This window comes from Triticum aestivum, chromosome 2A (genome assembly GCF_018294505.1).
Source record: "Triticum aestivum cultivar Chinese Spring chromosome 2A, IWGSC CS RefSeq v2.1, whole genome shotgun sequence".
Lineage (NCBI taxonomy): Eukaryota > Viridiplantae > Streptophyta > Magnoliopsida > Poales > Poaceae > Triticum > Triticum aestivum.
The window spans coordinates 526,248,381-526,262,352 of NC_057797.1; the positions used below are offsets into that span (position 1 = coordinate 526,248,381).

General features: G+C 50.6%; 1 protein-coding gene across 4 annotated transcripts in view; it reads right to left on the reverse strand.

The window, feature by feature from the left end:
- Window positions 1-13,072, reverse strand: part of LOC123189235 (DExH-box ATP-dependent RNA helicase DExH7, chloroplastic) — a 29,653-nt gene extending 16,581 nt beyond the window's left edge. For 2 of the 4 annotated variants that reach the window (XM_044601604.1, XM_044601603.1), the window contains exons 1-10: window positions 12,660-13,070; window positions 12,475-12,580; window positions 11,927-12,129; window positions 10,687-10,786; window positions 10,174-10,547; window positions 8,461-8,679; window positions 8,149-8,260; window positions 7,843-8,058; window positions 7,321-7,397; window positions 7,110-7,232 (exon numbers count right to left, since the gene is read on the reverse strand). In XM_044601604.1, the coding sequence (XP_044457539.1) occupies window positions 7,110-7,232; window positions 7,321-7,397; window positions 7,843-8,058; window positions 8,149-8,260; window positions 8,461-8,679; window positions 10,174-10,547; window positions 10,687-10,786; window positions 11,927-12,129; window positions 12,475-12,580; window positions 12,660-12,962 (1,833 nt within the window). In that variant the 5' untranslated portion in view covers window positions 12,963-13,070. Of the gene's footprint in view, window positions 1-7,109; window positions 7,233-7,320; window positions 7,398-7,842; window positions 8,059-8,148; window positions 8,261-8,460; window positions 8,680-10,173; window positions 10,548-10,686; window positions 10,787-11,926; window positions 12,130-12,474; window positions 12,581-12,659 lie in introns of all 4 variants that reach the window. The other 2 variants (XM_044601606.1, XM_044601605.1) reach the window with 2 other exon arrangements.
- Between the last annotated feature and the right edge of the window lie 900 nt (window positions 13,073-13,972).

The following is a 13,972-nucleotide window of genomic DNA, read 5'->3' on the forward strand; positions in this document are numbered from 1 at the left end:
ACTCCGGGTTTGACAGCGCGGCTCCCTCTCGTTCCTACCGCGACATCGCTCGCACCCCACCGCCGGCTCTGCCCGTCCGCGACGTCGTTCCCGCGCCGCCGCCCAGCGGCCCCCAGGCTGCCCGCCTCCGCCCCGCTCGGAGGTGCACCGCGTCTCGCGTGGCGCCTCGGTGGACGCCAACGGCTACCAGCAGCTGCGCCGCAGGAACCGACGTTGGCCTCACCGCGAGCCTGCGTGGAGCCCGTCGCCGCAGCGCCAGCGCAACCCATCCCCCGAAGAGCTAGCCGGGCTCTGTTTCCGCTGCCTCGACCCCCGCCACCGCGTCTGCGATTGCACCAACGACATTCGCTGCAGGTGGTGCCTCATCTCCGGCCACGACTCCCGTGGCTGTGACGACTTCCACCGCCACGCTGGGCGCGTTCCACCCGCCGCCCCAAGGGCTGCCGTGCACCACGCTGGCCGCGACCCCCCCCCCCGCCGCCCTGTGGACTGCCGCGCCCCAGACACCGGCTCCTGCTCCGGTTGTGCAGGTCGCCCCCAACCACCGGCCCCAGCTCCGGTCGCGCACGTGAACGCCGCTAAACCAACGCGCATCATCATGTCGCGCACCGTTGAGATGGAGGAGGCGGAGGAGGTGCTCAGCCGGACTCGTCCCCAGGTGTCCGCCGACGACATCGTTGAGCTCCTCTACTCCACATTCGGCTTTGAAGAAGGCGACTTCACCACCCACCTCCACAAGCCTGAAGATTTCCTAATCATCTTCGGCTCCCGCGCCTCCAAGGACCGCATGAACGGCGACCACTACATCTGCTGCCCACGCTTCTCACTGTCGCTTCGCCCATGGTGCAAACTTACCCACGCCGGCTCCGGTGGGTTCGAATACCGCGTCGAGCTCGAGCTCCGCGGCATCCCCGCCCATGCCTGGCACTTAGCGACAGCAGAGCACATCCTCGGGACCGGTGTCTGGATTGAGCGCCTCCACCCGCAGACACGCTCCCGCGCCGACCTGGCCACGTTCCGCCTCTCCGGGCGCCGCGCACGACCCCGCCGACATTCGCCGCGCTGCGACACTGGAGATCGTCGAGGTCACTCCGGGACGCACCGCCTCCTCCGCCCCCATGCTCACCACCCTCACGTACCCCATCGCCATCGCCCTCGCCCGATCCGACGTCGACCGGGCTTGCGCCCCCACCGGTCATGCGGCTCGCCCAGATGGGGCGGGTGACGGGCGCGTGGCGGCTGATGGCGACGCCGCTGCCGGTCAGGGCCCCGGACGCGGCCGTTCGCGCTGCCGCGGCCGCAAGCGCCGCCGCACTGCCGCTGCTCCGGAAGGACGTGCCGACAGCATGTCTGTTGACGCTGCCGGCTGGACGCACCTCCGTGGCCAGCACCGCGCTGACGGCCTCGCCGTCGCCGATCGCTGGTCCGGAGTCTGCACCGCCGTGCGCGCAGACACGCCGCCCGTACCGTCGCCAGCCCGGTGCATGGACGCCTGGCCCACCGTCTGCACCCAGGGCCACCCCTCTCGTCACAAAGCTAAAAGAGGAAAGAGGGGAGGAAAGAAAAAGCGCGAAAGAAAGGAGGCTGCGCTAGCCAAGGCTGCGGCGGCAGCAGATCCCAGGCCGACAGGATCGCCTCTGCGGGAGACCGTGCATGTCGCTGCCCCTGCTGGCCCCCAACCACTGGTGCCAACTCCCCCGACAAGATCGCCTCAGCAGGAGGACATGCATGTCGCTGCCCCATCTGGCCCCCAACTGCTGGCGCCAATCCCCCCCACCTCTGACGCCAGGCCAGACGCGGCCCCGTCACATGTGTCGCCTAGCGACCTGGTGGGCGCAGCGACTGATGTTGAGCCCACCTGCAGCGAGGTCCCGGACTCCCAACCAATGGCGCCGCCCGTCGCCACAGTGGATGATGATCCTTTGTCGGGACAAAGTCACTTTGTGCGCGTTAGCGCCTGCCGCCGCCGCACCACATGCTGACCTATCTTGGTGTCGCCCTGCCGCCAACCCATGGCCTGCTGATTGCTCCCATTGCTGATGCGCCTGATTGCCAGCCCGCAAGCCCTGCAGCAGCCCACGCCCAGCTGCAGATCCTCCAAAGGCCCCAAAACCTGGACTCTCCCAGGCCATCGCCCTCCAACCCTTTCGCTGACGGCCCATCGGATGAAGATGTGATCCAGACGCCAACGCCCACCATCAAAAGTGCAACACGCTTCGCGTCCCCCCTGTCACACTCCGCCGCAACCGCCCACGTGCTCCCTCGACAAGCTCCTGGACCCTTGGCGACTTCCTCGCCGCGGCCACCAGGCAGCTCAGCTCGGTCCTCCCCACTCCGGGCCATAAACCGAGAAGACAGCCGCTGAGCTTTGCCCAACCTCGGCGTGGGCGCTCAGCCACCGCAGCCAAGACGAAGACCGGGGCACTGCCCACTGCCGGACGCCGCACGCAGGTGCAAATACTGCGCATGCTCGGCATCGTCGGTGTGGATCAGGCGATCACCCCGGAAGCCATGAAAGCATACGATGACATCTTTGTTGCGCCGATCCCCAAGACTGTCCTTGCGGCCATTGCGGCACTAGTTGGGCGCGAGCTCCCCACCGACCCCTCTGTCGCACCGGTTACTACGGTCATCGATGGCAGGCCGATCGAGGCCTAGCCGTGCGCTTGTGCCCCCTGTGTCGATCATGCTTTTATGGATTATGGCCTGAAGATTATTGTCTGGAATGTGCGTAGACTGAACACCCGCGCTCGGCGCACCGCCATTTGCTCGCTGATTGTTTCTACCGACGCGTCGATCGTCTGCTTCCAAGAAACCAAGATGGAGTTCATCCACATGTCCACTGTCCTCGAAACGCTACCAATAGAGAGCAGAGCTAGAGACAAGATGCCTAGGACCTGGAGGAGATCCATAAGAACCAAGTCGTGGAGAAGATAGCATCAAACTGGAGATAATAAACCTAACTCTCCACTTGGTTCGAACTTCGATGAGTATGTTTACCTGCCGGCGATCGGCACTGGCGGCGGTATCCTGCTGGCCTGGAAGAGCAGGACGGTGACTGTTGACAATCACATGTTCAGCCCCAACACGCTCACTACCTAGGTTTCAACTCCATCGAGCGTTGATGCCCCCTGGTGGCTGACCATTGTATATGGGCCGCAGCAGGACCATGAGAAGATCGCGTTTCTTCAGGAAATCCGCGACGTCCGCGCCAATTGCGACGGTCCTTGGATGCTTTGCGGGACTTCAACTTGATCTACCGAGACGAAGACAAGAACAACGGGAACATCAACAGACACATGATGGGGCGCTTCTGTCGTGTTATCAACGACCTCACGCTTAAGGAGGTTTACCTTAATGGTCGGCGATACACATGGTCAAATGAGCAGACCCCGCCCACACTGGTTCACCTTGACCGAGTACTCTGCACCGCGGATTGGGAGGAGCGACACGGCGAGTGCCACCTTGGATGCCTCGCCTCGGTTGTATCCGATCATAGCCTGCTCATGCTGGACTGCTCGCCCTCGCCCCCGGTGCACCGGTGCTTCCAATTCGAGGAGTATTGGACGCGCATTGCAGGCTTCCAAGACGTGGTTGCGGCTGCTTGGATTTCGGTGGACGATCTGAGCCCGTTCCGCCGCATAATGCGGCGCATGCAGGCCACCGCGCGCATGCTCACGAGCTGGAGCGCTCGCGCCGTGGGCAACATCCGTGACCAGCTCGCGATCTCGCGTGAGTTGCTCCTGCGTCTCGACTCGGCCCAGGAGCTTCGCCAGCTCACGCCCCACGAGGACTGGCTCCGCCGACAGATCAAGCTGTCATACCTTGGCCTTGCTTCGCTCGAGCGAACTCTGGCTCGGCAGCGCGCGCGCATCTCTTCTCTCAAAGATGGCGACGCCAACACATCCTTCTTCCATCGCCAGTGCACCTATCGCAAGCAGAAGAACAGGATCCACTCCTTGTCGGTTGACGCGTGCTCACCGATCAGACTGGCATGGCCGCGGCGGCCTTCGCGCACTACGATTCCCTGCTCGAGACCGATCGACCTCGAGATTGCGCCCTTGACCTGCAGCACATCATCGAGCCGACCGCCCTTGACGACCTGGAGGCCCCATTCTCTGAAGACGAGATTTGGAAAACCATTAAGCGCCTGCCGACGCGCAAGGCGCCCGGCCCTGACGGTTTTACCGCGGAGTTCCTTCGATCCTGCTGACCCGTCGTCAAGCACGACTTCGTCTGCGCCTTCCAGCAACTTCATTCGCTCCGTGGACGAGGATTCAGTTGTCTGAACCAAGCGCTGCTCACGCTGACCCCAAAGCGCGCCGACGCTGCCAGCCTGTTTGACTACAGGCCCATCAGCCCCATCCACCTCGTCGCCAAGATCTTCACGAAGTTGTTATCTCTCCGCCTCGCGCCCAAGCTGAATGACTTGATCAGTCCCATCCAGAACGCCTTCATCCCCGGACGCAGCCTCCACGACTTCTTGATCGTGCGACAGTCGGCGCGCCTCCTCCACCAGCTGGGAGCCCCGCGCATCCTCCTCAAGCTAGATCTCACCCGCGCCTTCGACTCCGTCTCGTGGCCCTTTCTCTTCGAGGCCCTGCGTCGATATGGGTTCGGTGATCGCTTCCTCGGCTGGATCGCTATTCTGCTCTCGTCGGCCAGCACCCGAGTCCTCCTGAATGGCGCGCCTGGAGCGGCGATCTGGCATCGATGTGGACTCCGCCAGGGCGACCCAATGTCACCGCAGCTCTTTGTGCTTGCTGTCGATACGTTGGGGCGCTTGTTTCGCCGGGCTGCCGAGCTCAACATTCTGCAACAGCTGCACCCCCGTCGTGCGATCCCCATCACCTCGCTTTATGCCGACGACGTCATTCTCTTCTGCCACCCCTCGCCTAGCGACACGTTGGTGGTCAGAGAGATCCTGCAGCTTTTCGGCCGTGCATCAGGCGTGCGGGTCAACTTCCAGAAGAGCACGGCCACGATGATACGTTGTGCGGACGAGGTCACTCCGGCCGTCGCGACACTGGGATGCCCCCTCGCGCAGTTCCCCATCACCTATCTAGGTATCCCCCTCACCTTGCGACGCCCGACTGCCGCCCAACTACAACCCGTCGTCGACAAGACTGCCGGGAAGCTGCCCACTTGGAAGGCGCACCTCATGAACAAGGCTGGACGCCTCGCCTTTGTCAAATCCGTGCTCTGTGCAATTCCCCTGCATCAGCTCCTTGTGCTCGCGCCGCCGAAGAGAGTTCTCAAACTCCTTGAGAAGATCCAGAAAGGATTCCTTTGGGCTGGCCGCACCGAGGCTCAAGGCGGCAACTGCCACGTGAACTGGCGCCGCGTCTGCCGCCCTACTCGCCTAGGCGGCCTCGGCATCCATGACCTGGAGCGCACGGGCCTTGCCTTGCGCACCAGATGGCTCTGGTTCGCGCGCACGGATGGAAACAGAGCTTGGGCTGGCCTCGATCTACAGTTCTCCAGTGAGGAACGCGCATTCTTCTTTGCGTCCACCTCCATGGTCCTTGGCGATGGTCGGCGGGCATTGTTCTGGGAAGACCGCTGGATCAACGGGCAATCCATCTCTGAGATCGCTCCCCAGCTGTTCGCCCTCATCCCCAAGCGCCGCCACAAAAGCAGAACGGTGGCCGACGGTCTTCAGGCGCACACATGGGCTTCAGACATTCATGGCACCCTTGGCATTCAAGAGATTGGCCAATACTTGCTAACCTGGAGGGCCATTGAAAATATCACTCTCTCTGCCGAACCAGACCAGCTCCATTGGAAATGGAATGCTTCTGGCACATACGCCGCCCAGTCCGCATACCTCGACACCTTCCACGGCTCTACTTCCTGCCCGGCATGGAAACTTAACTGGAAAGGCTGCCCCCCCCCCCCCCCCCCCGCGAGTGAAGTTCTTCCACTGGCTCGCTAGCTTGGGACGCTGCTGGACAGCTGATCGTCTTGCTCGCCACGGACTGCCGCACCCTCCTCGCTGCCCGCTATGTGACCAGATGCCGGAATCGATGAACCACCTGATCCTGGACTGCCCCTTCACCAAGCAGGTTTGGCATGACATCCTGTCTTGGCTGCACCTACCTTGCAGCGCGCCTAATGGTGAAAGCTCCCTGTCGATCTGGTGGCACACGGCGCGGCAGACCACGCCCAAGCTAATGCGCAAAGGACTCACATCCGCAACGCTGCTGATCCCTTGGATGGCCTGGAAGCATCGCAACGATTGTGTCTTCAATGCTGCAACCCCATCGACTAGCGTCTTGGTTGCAAAGATCAAAGAAGAAGCTGCGCTCTGGGCGACCGCGGGTGCTCGAGACCTGCGTGTCATCCTCCCACAGACCTGGGAAGTCCATTGATGTTATTTTGTGTTCTCGTCTGTACTGGTGCCTCCTAGGAGGATGTAACAAACTATCTCTCTCTTTTCAATATAATGAAACGCAAAAGCCTTTTTGCGTTTTCTCGAAAAAAACATATTGAATGGTGAAATTGAATCATGGAAAGATTAAGATCTTAACTGCGCCCATATTATGAGGATGGCACTATGCTGAATCTGTCAAGCATGAGCCCCACATGTTATCATCATGGACATGGAGTCAACAGTCGGCCAGCATGTCCAATGCAGCAACTTGCATTTTCATTAAGGCATATGATACGAAGTAGTCAAGTACATCCAACAAAGCCAGGTCGAAATTAACAAATTTTCAAGTTGGCTATACAACCTTTCTCAAATGTGGCAAGCAAGTGAGAATTTCAGAGTCAAGTAGTTTATGGCCAAGGTATTGCAAACCACAACTACTGGCAGAATTTGTGATAGCCAGAATGCTTGTGCAGTACAAAATTGGATACTTCCCTTGCTTCACCCATAATTAAGATATACTTATCACTAGGGAATCAAATGACAAACTGCGATGAATCATCTATGTGCACTCGCAGAAAAGGAGAGGATACGGTTGTGTGATGTGATGCAAAGGCGTGTTGCCTGTCATGTGAAACGGTTATCTTGCAATAACCATTGGCACCAAAGAAAGAAGATACTAAAATAGGAAATAACATTAAAAACTAAGGTACTTGGATAAAAAAACTACTGCAGATACCTGAGTTGTTTTCCCGCATCCAGTTTCTCCGCTGACAACAATTACATCATTCTCTTTCAGTAACTGTAGGAAATGGTTTTTCAGTCTAGCGATTGGTAAAGAAGCTCTTGCTCCCAGCATTTTCTGAATTCAAGGTGAACAGAGAATCTTTAGAACAAATATCCAAAAAAAATGGAGAATACTTGTACTGCAATGCACATTCACTGCATACCAGATACTTGGGCAACTTCCTTTTGTGTTCCAACTGCTTTTTCAAAGCTGTGCTCTCTGCTTGCTCTGGTCTTGATCCTAATTACAGAAAGGCCACATTAATAGTTACACTTGGTTTCTTAACATGCATATGAAGGAAAATTAAATAAGTGGAATTACAGTTACACTTGATTTATTAACACATGTATGAAGGAAAATTACAATAATACAAGATAGTTTTAGAGAGTGAGATACAGTAGTGATATCACAATAGAGAAACAATGTTAACTAAATACAAGGCAAGATAAACAATCCAGGATATAATATGGCTCAAGTTGAAAAGTACCGCTGGAACAGATTCGATGTAAAAGATGCAACCATATTGGTACCAGAAAGTTCAAGGAGAGAAGGCAGGTGTCATTGCTAAATACACTACACATCAGAGACAAGCATGCTGCCAATAACATACTAGGAAGGTCTTGGAAGGAGGAAAATGATAACCAGACACATTCATGATTGCTTGGTGTACTGTTCAGCAAAATACCTGCACGGTTCAGCAAAGTTGCCTCTTCCTTCTCATAGACAGAATTGGTCTCCTTATCATTCGGAGAGTCAATGGATGCGCTGCCCTCAGGAGCACCTCTGATTTGATATGGAAGAGTATTATGTGCGTCCATATCCAATAACATATCCACAAACCCAGCTCTTCGACTATCCTCGGTATCCAGCACCCTTGATGTTGATGAAAATTCTAATTCACCTATTTTTTCATGACCATGCAATATTTAGCAGAAAGGCACAAACGAACTATAATTCATCAGGTAAGAATGCATGATCAAAAATTTCTAACCTTCTTGCCATCTTAAAACAAGTGATGAGTATGGTTCAATAAGCAATTGACGTAGTGGAAGATCAGCAAACAGTTGATATAGAGCAAATGTCGCCACTCTACTTTGTGCTTCCTGTTTACAAATTAAGCAGATGTTTATTAACATTCAAGGCAAGGAACAATAAGGTTATTCATTTTTCAGATGTTATCTCAAGAAATAGTATTACAAAGTGTATCTCAAGAAAGTTATCAGAATAATTAATTGAATTTGAAATGGATTGCTTTTTAAGAAACATTATAAGATACACATATATATGGTTAGTAAACGCTAACCTGAACAGATACGTATTCTTCATCTTTCTCAGGTAACTCAATTTTCGTCAAACCTCCAGCCTTCCGACTTTTACCACGGCCAGTAGAACCACGCAATACATTAACAGCATATATAAATTTACCATCCTTTTCTGATGTTTTACTATACTTCGGTGCATCCCAACCAAGTTTTTGACAGAACTTCTGTAGAATAGCTTTTGGCATTTTACCACAATCTCCCTATAGAACACCATAATAATGAAACAGTTAGAGACAAATGCATAACAGGACAAAACAACACCTAAATAGCTTTGGCAGTGAAAACATGTTGGATCACACCATAGGAAAAAACATGGGAATCATTCCAGTATGTTTGAGTAAATGGAAATTCTCCTATGGAATATAGTGCAAAGGAATCTTTAGGACAAAGACCTGTGTATTGCAACCCTACAAAATCAAACAGAACACACAGGAAAAAATCTTAAGGATTGCAGTCTTCCAAAAATCCTTTGAGAAGGCCCTTACTGTTTCAGATTGTACAGATGTGTTCATTGCCCAAATAATGAGTCTCCAGAAACCTCGACTTATGAAACTTCCATATATGTTATAATTGGTTGTTAGTCCTCATGGAACCATTGCAACATAGTTGCCATTGACAGACATTCCGTTCAACTTCAGTCATTACGATTTGTATAAGCTCAATTTAACTTATGCATTTAGCTGTCTCTGTCCTACTCAATGTAATTTCTCTCCCATACATCCTCGAAGTTTTTTTAGCAATCCTCCTGTTGCAGTACTCCATTAAGGTATTTCCCAAAAAACTAAGGCCTCGTTTGGAACACGAGATCATATCATTTCCTGCAACAGTCCTGACTCACTCAGAGACAGACCATCCATACGACGAACCTCACATAATAATACAGCTATATAAATGTAGCAAACTGGCAATCTAGATAACTTCAATAATGTGCATGATATATATTTTTTCTCGAACACGCACCCAAATGTGTATCATTGTGTATTAGAAGGGAACGTCAAGATGATGCAAGAGTACAAAGGGCTCAAAACTCAGCGCAAGGCGCAAAAAGCGAACAAAACAGAACTGGAAAGGAGAGAAAACTAAAACTAAACTGTACAAGGGCATATGCTGGAACAGGTATATGTTTTCACTCTACTGCATTCTGTGTTTGGCTCATGAATTTGTGTCCGCAGAATAGGGGACCAGCAGGAATGGAGGTAAACTTGACGGCTCATATGAGATTTTGTGCAAAGTTGCATGGGAGATGGCAGTCTCTCACTGCCGCCTCCACATGAACCTTAGGGTTAATATCCAACAGACAATACTATGGAGTAAGGAAATATTAATATGGTGGGATATGTTCTCTTGCCGCTTTAACGAAAACAACCTAATCTAAATCTTTAGTAGTAAAGCTGTTGCAGCTTACTAGAGCATTCGGGGGCAAAATGTTTACACACAGAACATGGGCCCATAGAGTGCAAAACGGTTCTCCGATTTTCCTACTCAGAATTGGAAGATCCAAGCAACCTTAGAGAAGCAAGAAGGTGAAGCCAACTGTATTTGACTTGACATGTCCAGCTCCAGTCTAGAAATCTAGAGCCAAGCTATGCAAAACAGCCCTAAAACTACAAATATGAAAAAAGAGCATATGTAACCACAGTAAAGAGCGAGGGTACACGATTCCTTCACATAAAGATCATGTAAGAGCACCTGACCTTTTTCCATACATCATCTATGTTCCCAAGAAGATGGCCATAACCGTCATGTGATAATTTCTCTATTTGTTGCTGTCTCAAGATTTCAGGGGCCACAACCTCCCAAGCAGACGAGTCTTCAAAAAACAAGTTATCAAGCTCTACTTCCTCTTCTTCAACCTCCTTTGTGCAAGTTTCACCGGCATTTTTAGGAACTTCCTTTTGTAAATTGGATCCTTCATCAATATGGACAAGACTGGGAGATTTGTTCTCACTTGCACCCAGGTCAATCTGACCATCCTCAACACTTGCAATTTCCGAATTAGGCAACACAGGAGATACAGATTGGCTTATATTTTCCTTTGAGCTTCCATTTTTGGAGTTCTCCTTTTTACCTGAAACAAACGTTCATTAGATAGAACTCCAGCAACCACAAATACTTTGAAAACTTATAAGAGACATGTTAAAACTTACTCAAGAATAGGAAAATGATTGCTATAGCTTTCATATCAATAATACAATTGTCAAACTTACCCTTTTTTTTTCTCCTACTTGGCTTTGTTTCAGCAACTTCAAAACTTGCGGCTAAACGATCTTCCCATGTGGAGGAATCATTAGAATTTGCATCCTCCTCCTAACATCAATCGAAGGAATGGAACAAATATACAATGAAATAGGACATGAAACAAGGAGTAAAGAAACAACATGAGAGAGGAATAATGGCATAATGTTAACAAGCTTCATGCACTAGCCAACGCAACCAAAAGTCTGAACTGATGGAAAGGGCTAGGCAATCCACATATACACTTCAACACCCCCTCCCACGTGTGACAGGGAAAGTCAACATGTGGATAGACTCAGAGGTATGGCTCAAGAGGCCTATACGTGGACAAAGAGGGGCAGCAGCTATTTTTTGGATAAATTGCGAAAGCAAGGACTTGAACTCAAGACCTTAGCTCTGATACCATGTTAAGCTTCATGCACTAGCCAACGCAACCAAAAGTCTGAACTGATGGAAAGGGCTAGGCAATCCACATATACACTTCAACAATAATATGGTACAGTCTGTAGTGTACCAATATGCATTTGAAGTTGTGCCCCTTTGTCAATCAGCATCGTTGTCTCCAATGTCTACTTTCTTACTGAACTGATATCATTTTAGAATGAAGATGTAAAACTTTTCAATCTTTAATGACTCGTATGCAAATTGACCACATTAAAATAACATTAGTACATTCTGCAATATAAATACTTTATATCATACTACTTACTAACATATAATGTGAAAATAAACAGTCAAAGATGTATATTTCCAAACTGTATCAATGTCCAAAATAACATCTTGCACTCCATAACAGAGATAGTAATTAACAGACCGTGACAACAGACATAATCATGGGCTTAACAGATAAATTGGACTTCAAATGGTGTGAATAGGGCTCTGGATGATTAGTTAATATATTGTATAACTAATTTTCTGTTCAAACAACAAATAACATTTTCAGGAAGCGTCTCGAATTAGCACACAAGTGTCAAAACAATGAAATGGGTCTCCTAAAAACTAGTTTATAACTTTGTATGTCTGACAGGTGTGATGTAGAGGCACCAAATAAACGAAGTTATTTCAGAATATAAAACAGAGTGGTCTGAGCACTTAACTGCTAACAGATAAACAAAAACAATGTATGCCTAATGAACTCCAATGTTTATTGAAAGAGTATTAAGATTTGATGCAGCAATCCCAACGATAAATCACTTGTTCATGTATCTATACCTCCTCTTGCTGTTCCATGTACTGCAGGATCCATGCAGCTTGCGATGACCGCCCATCGTCCAATGTGACATCCTCTTCTTGCCGTCTCCCAATTTTAATTTCCAACCCCTCAGTGCTAACCTTTGCCTCCTCCACAGGCCCACGACTCTGAGGCACCCAATTATCCTTCGCTGCTGATACTACCTTAACCGAACCCTCTGCTCCTACAGAAGCACACAAAAGTAATCAACAAAAGTAAGCATGGCAAACTAACACCCAGCCATTCAGTCGAATCCATGTCCCATGGCGTGCAGAGTGCGTGCGCATTACCCTGGCGTGCAGAATACAAAATCCAGTATCCACAATTAAACCAATGAGCGCAGAATGCAGGCAAACGGTCATGTGCACAACTGCAAGTGCTGAAATGAGCTAAAGCTCGTACATAAATCGCAGCTATGCATACAAGATACAACGATGCGGACGCGCGCATGGCAGCTCACACAAATGCGCCTGATTACGCACTAGCCGCCACTTCAAAGCACAAAACCCTGAACCCTCCAAACCAATACCTGCACGAGAAGAGGAGGCGGCGGCGCTGGCGAACTTGAGGGGGAGCTCGTCGCCGGGCAGATTAAAGCACAGCCAATCCAGCGCCGACTCAAACGTCGCCGAATCCTGCCCAACAACAAAATTCATCAATGAACAGCCAACTCGATAGCGCAGCAGGATTATGTACGCGTTTGGGGGTACGAACTGGTATAGCGGAGAGAGCCTGCTCGATTTGCGAGGAAGAGAAGCCCTCCAGGGCCAGCTTGTCGTAGACCCCGCGCAGACGCCGCCCCTTCTGCTCCCTCGATTCGGCACGCGCCCCTGGAGCATCTAGGGGCGCGGGGGAGGGGGCGCCGGCTGTGGAGGAGTTGAGGAGGAGTTGTCGGAGGCGGCGTTCGTTCTCCGACGAGATCTCGAGGCGCGGCGCGGCGGATGATGAGGAGGTGGGTGCGGAGGGCTTGGGCTTGTGCTTCTGCTTCGAGACCGGCTGCTTCTTCTTGGGCGCCATTTGGCCTGGCGGCTGTGTCGTCTGATCGTCTCCGGCGACGGCGCGCTGGGGTATCGAGTTCCGGAACAGCGGGACACGTGACGGGGGCTAGTGGGGAAAATCGGCTAGGGAGTTGCTTCTCGTGGAAGATTGGAAGGCTTACTTTGGAGCCCTTCGAGCAAATAGGCCCAAATGCATGCTTCGACAAATTTGACTGTCCAAATTTGATCATTGGATAAATGTTTATACTATAACATTTTTTTTTCGAAAATGATTCATAGTAGGGCATTTCGGAGAACGAGCTTCATGAAGGCCTTTATTTCAAAATTTTCAATTTCAAAAAATTGTGAAAAAACACATGTATGCAAGGATGTAATGTGTATACTCTGCAAAAAAGAAGGATGTAATGTGTATGTGCGTGAAATTTCAGGATGAAATAGCTTGAATTGTGAGCTGCAAAAAAATCATGGACTTCGATGATGAACAACACATATGCTAAAAAGCCCTAGATTTGCCTTTTTTGTATAGCTTTTATTTTAACGTATTTCGACCTAAAAAATTGCACACGTGTACATTATGTATGTAGGTATATGTGTACTTGTGTTCAGAATTTTTGAAACAAAAAAGTTTAAATTTTTGAAGTTTTCAAATTAAGACCTCCACGGAGCTCGGTCTCCATTTGGCATTTTCGAATGATTCATATCTATTATCAAAGTTTAGCGAAAGCACAAAAGCATCTCAAACATAATAAATATTACACAGGCCTCTTTTGGTTCATAGGATAGGATTATCATAGGAATAGGAACTGAAAGTGCGTTATATCGACTAGAGGGGGGTGAATAGGCGATTTTTATGAAAGTCTTCAAAACGTGGAAGTTTCGAAGACAAACGATAGAAATAAACCTATTACCATGCAGCGGAAGGTAGACTACATTAGGCAAACCATAGTCAAGTATTCAATGAAGTGAAAACATAATGACTAATAGTAGCTAGGTAGTAAGGATCAGGTAGGAAGATATTATGAAGTCAAT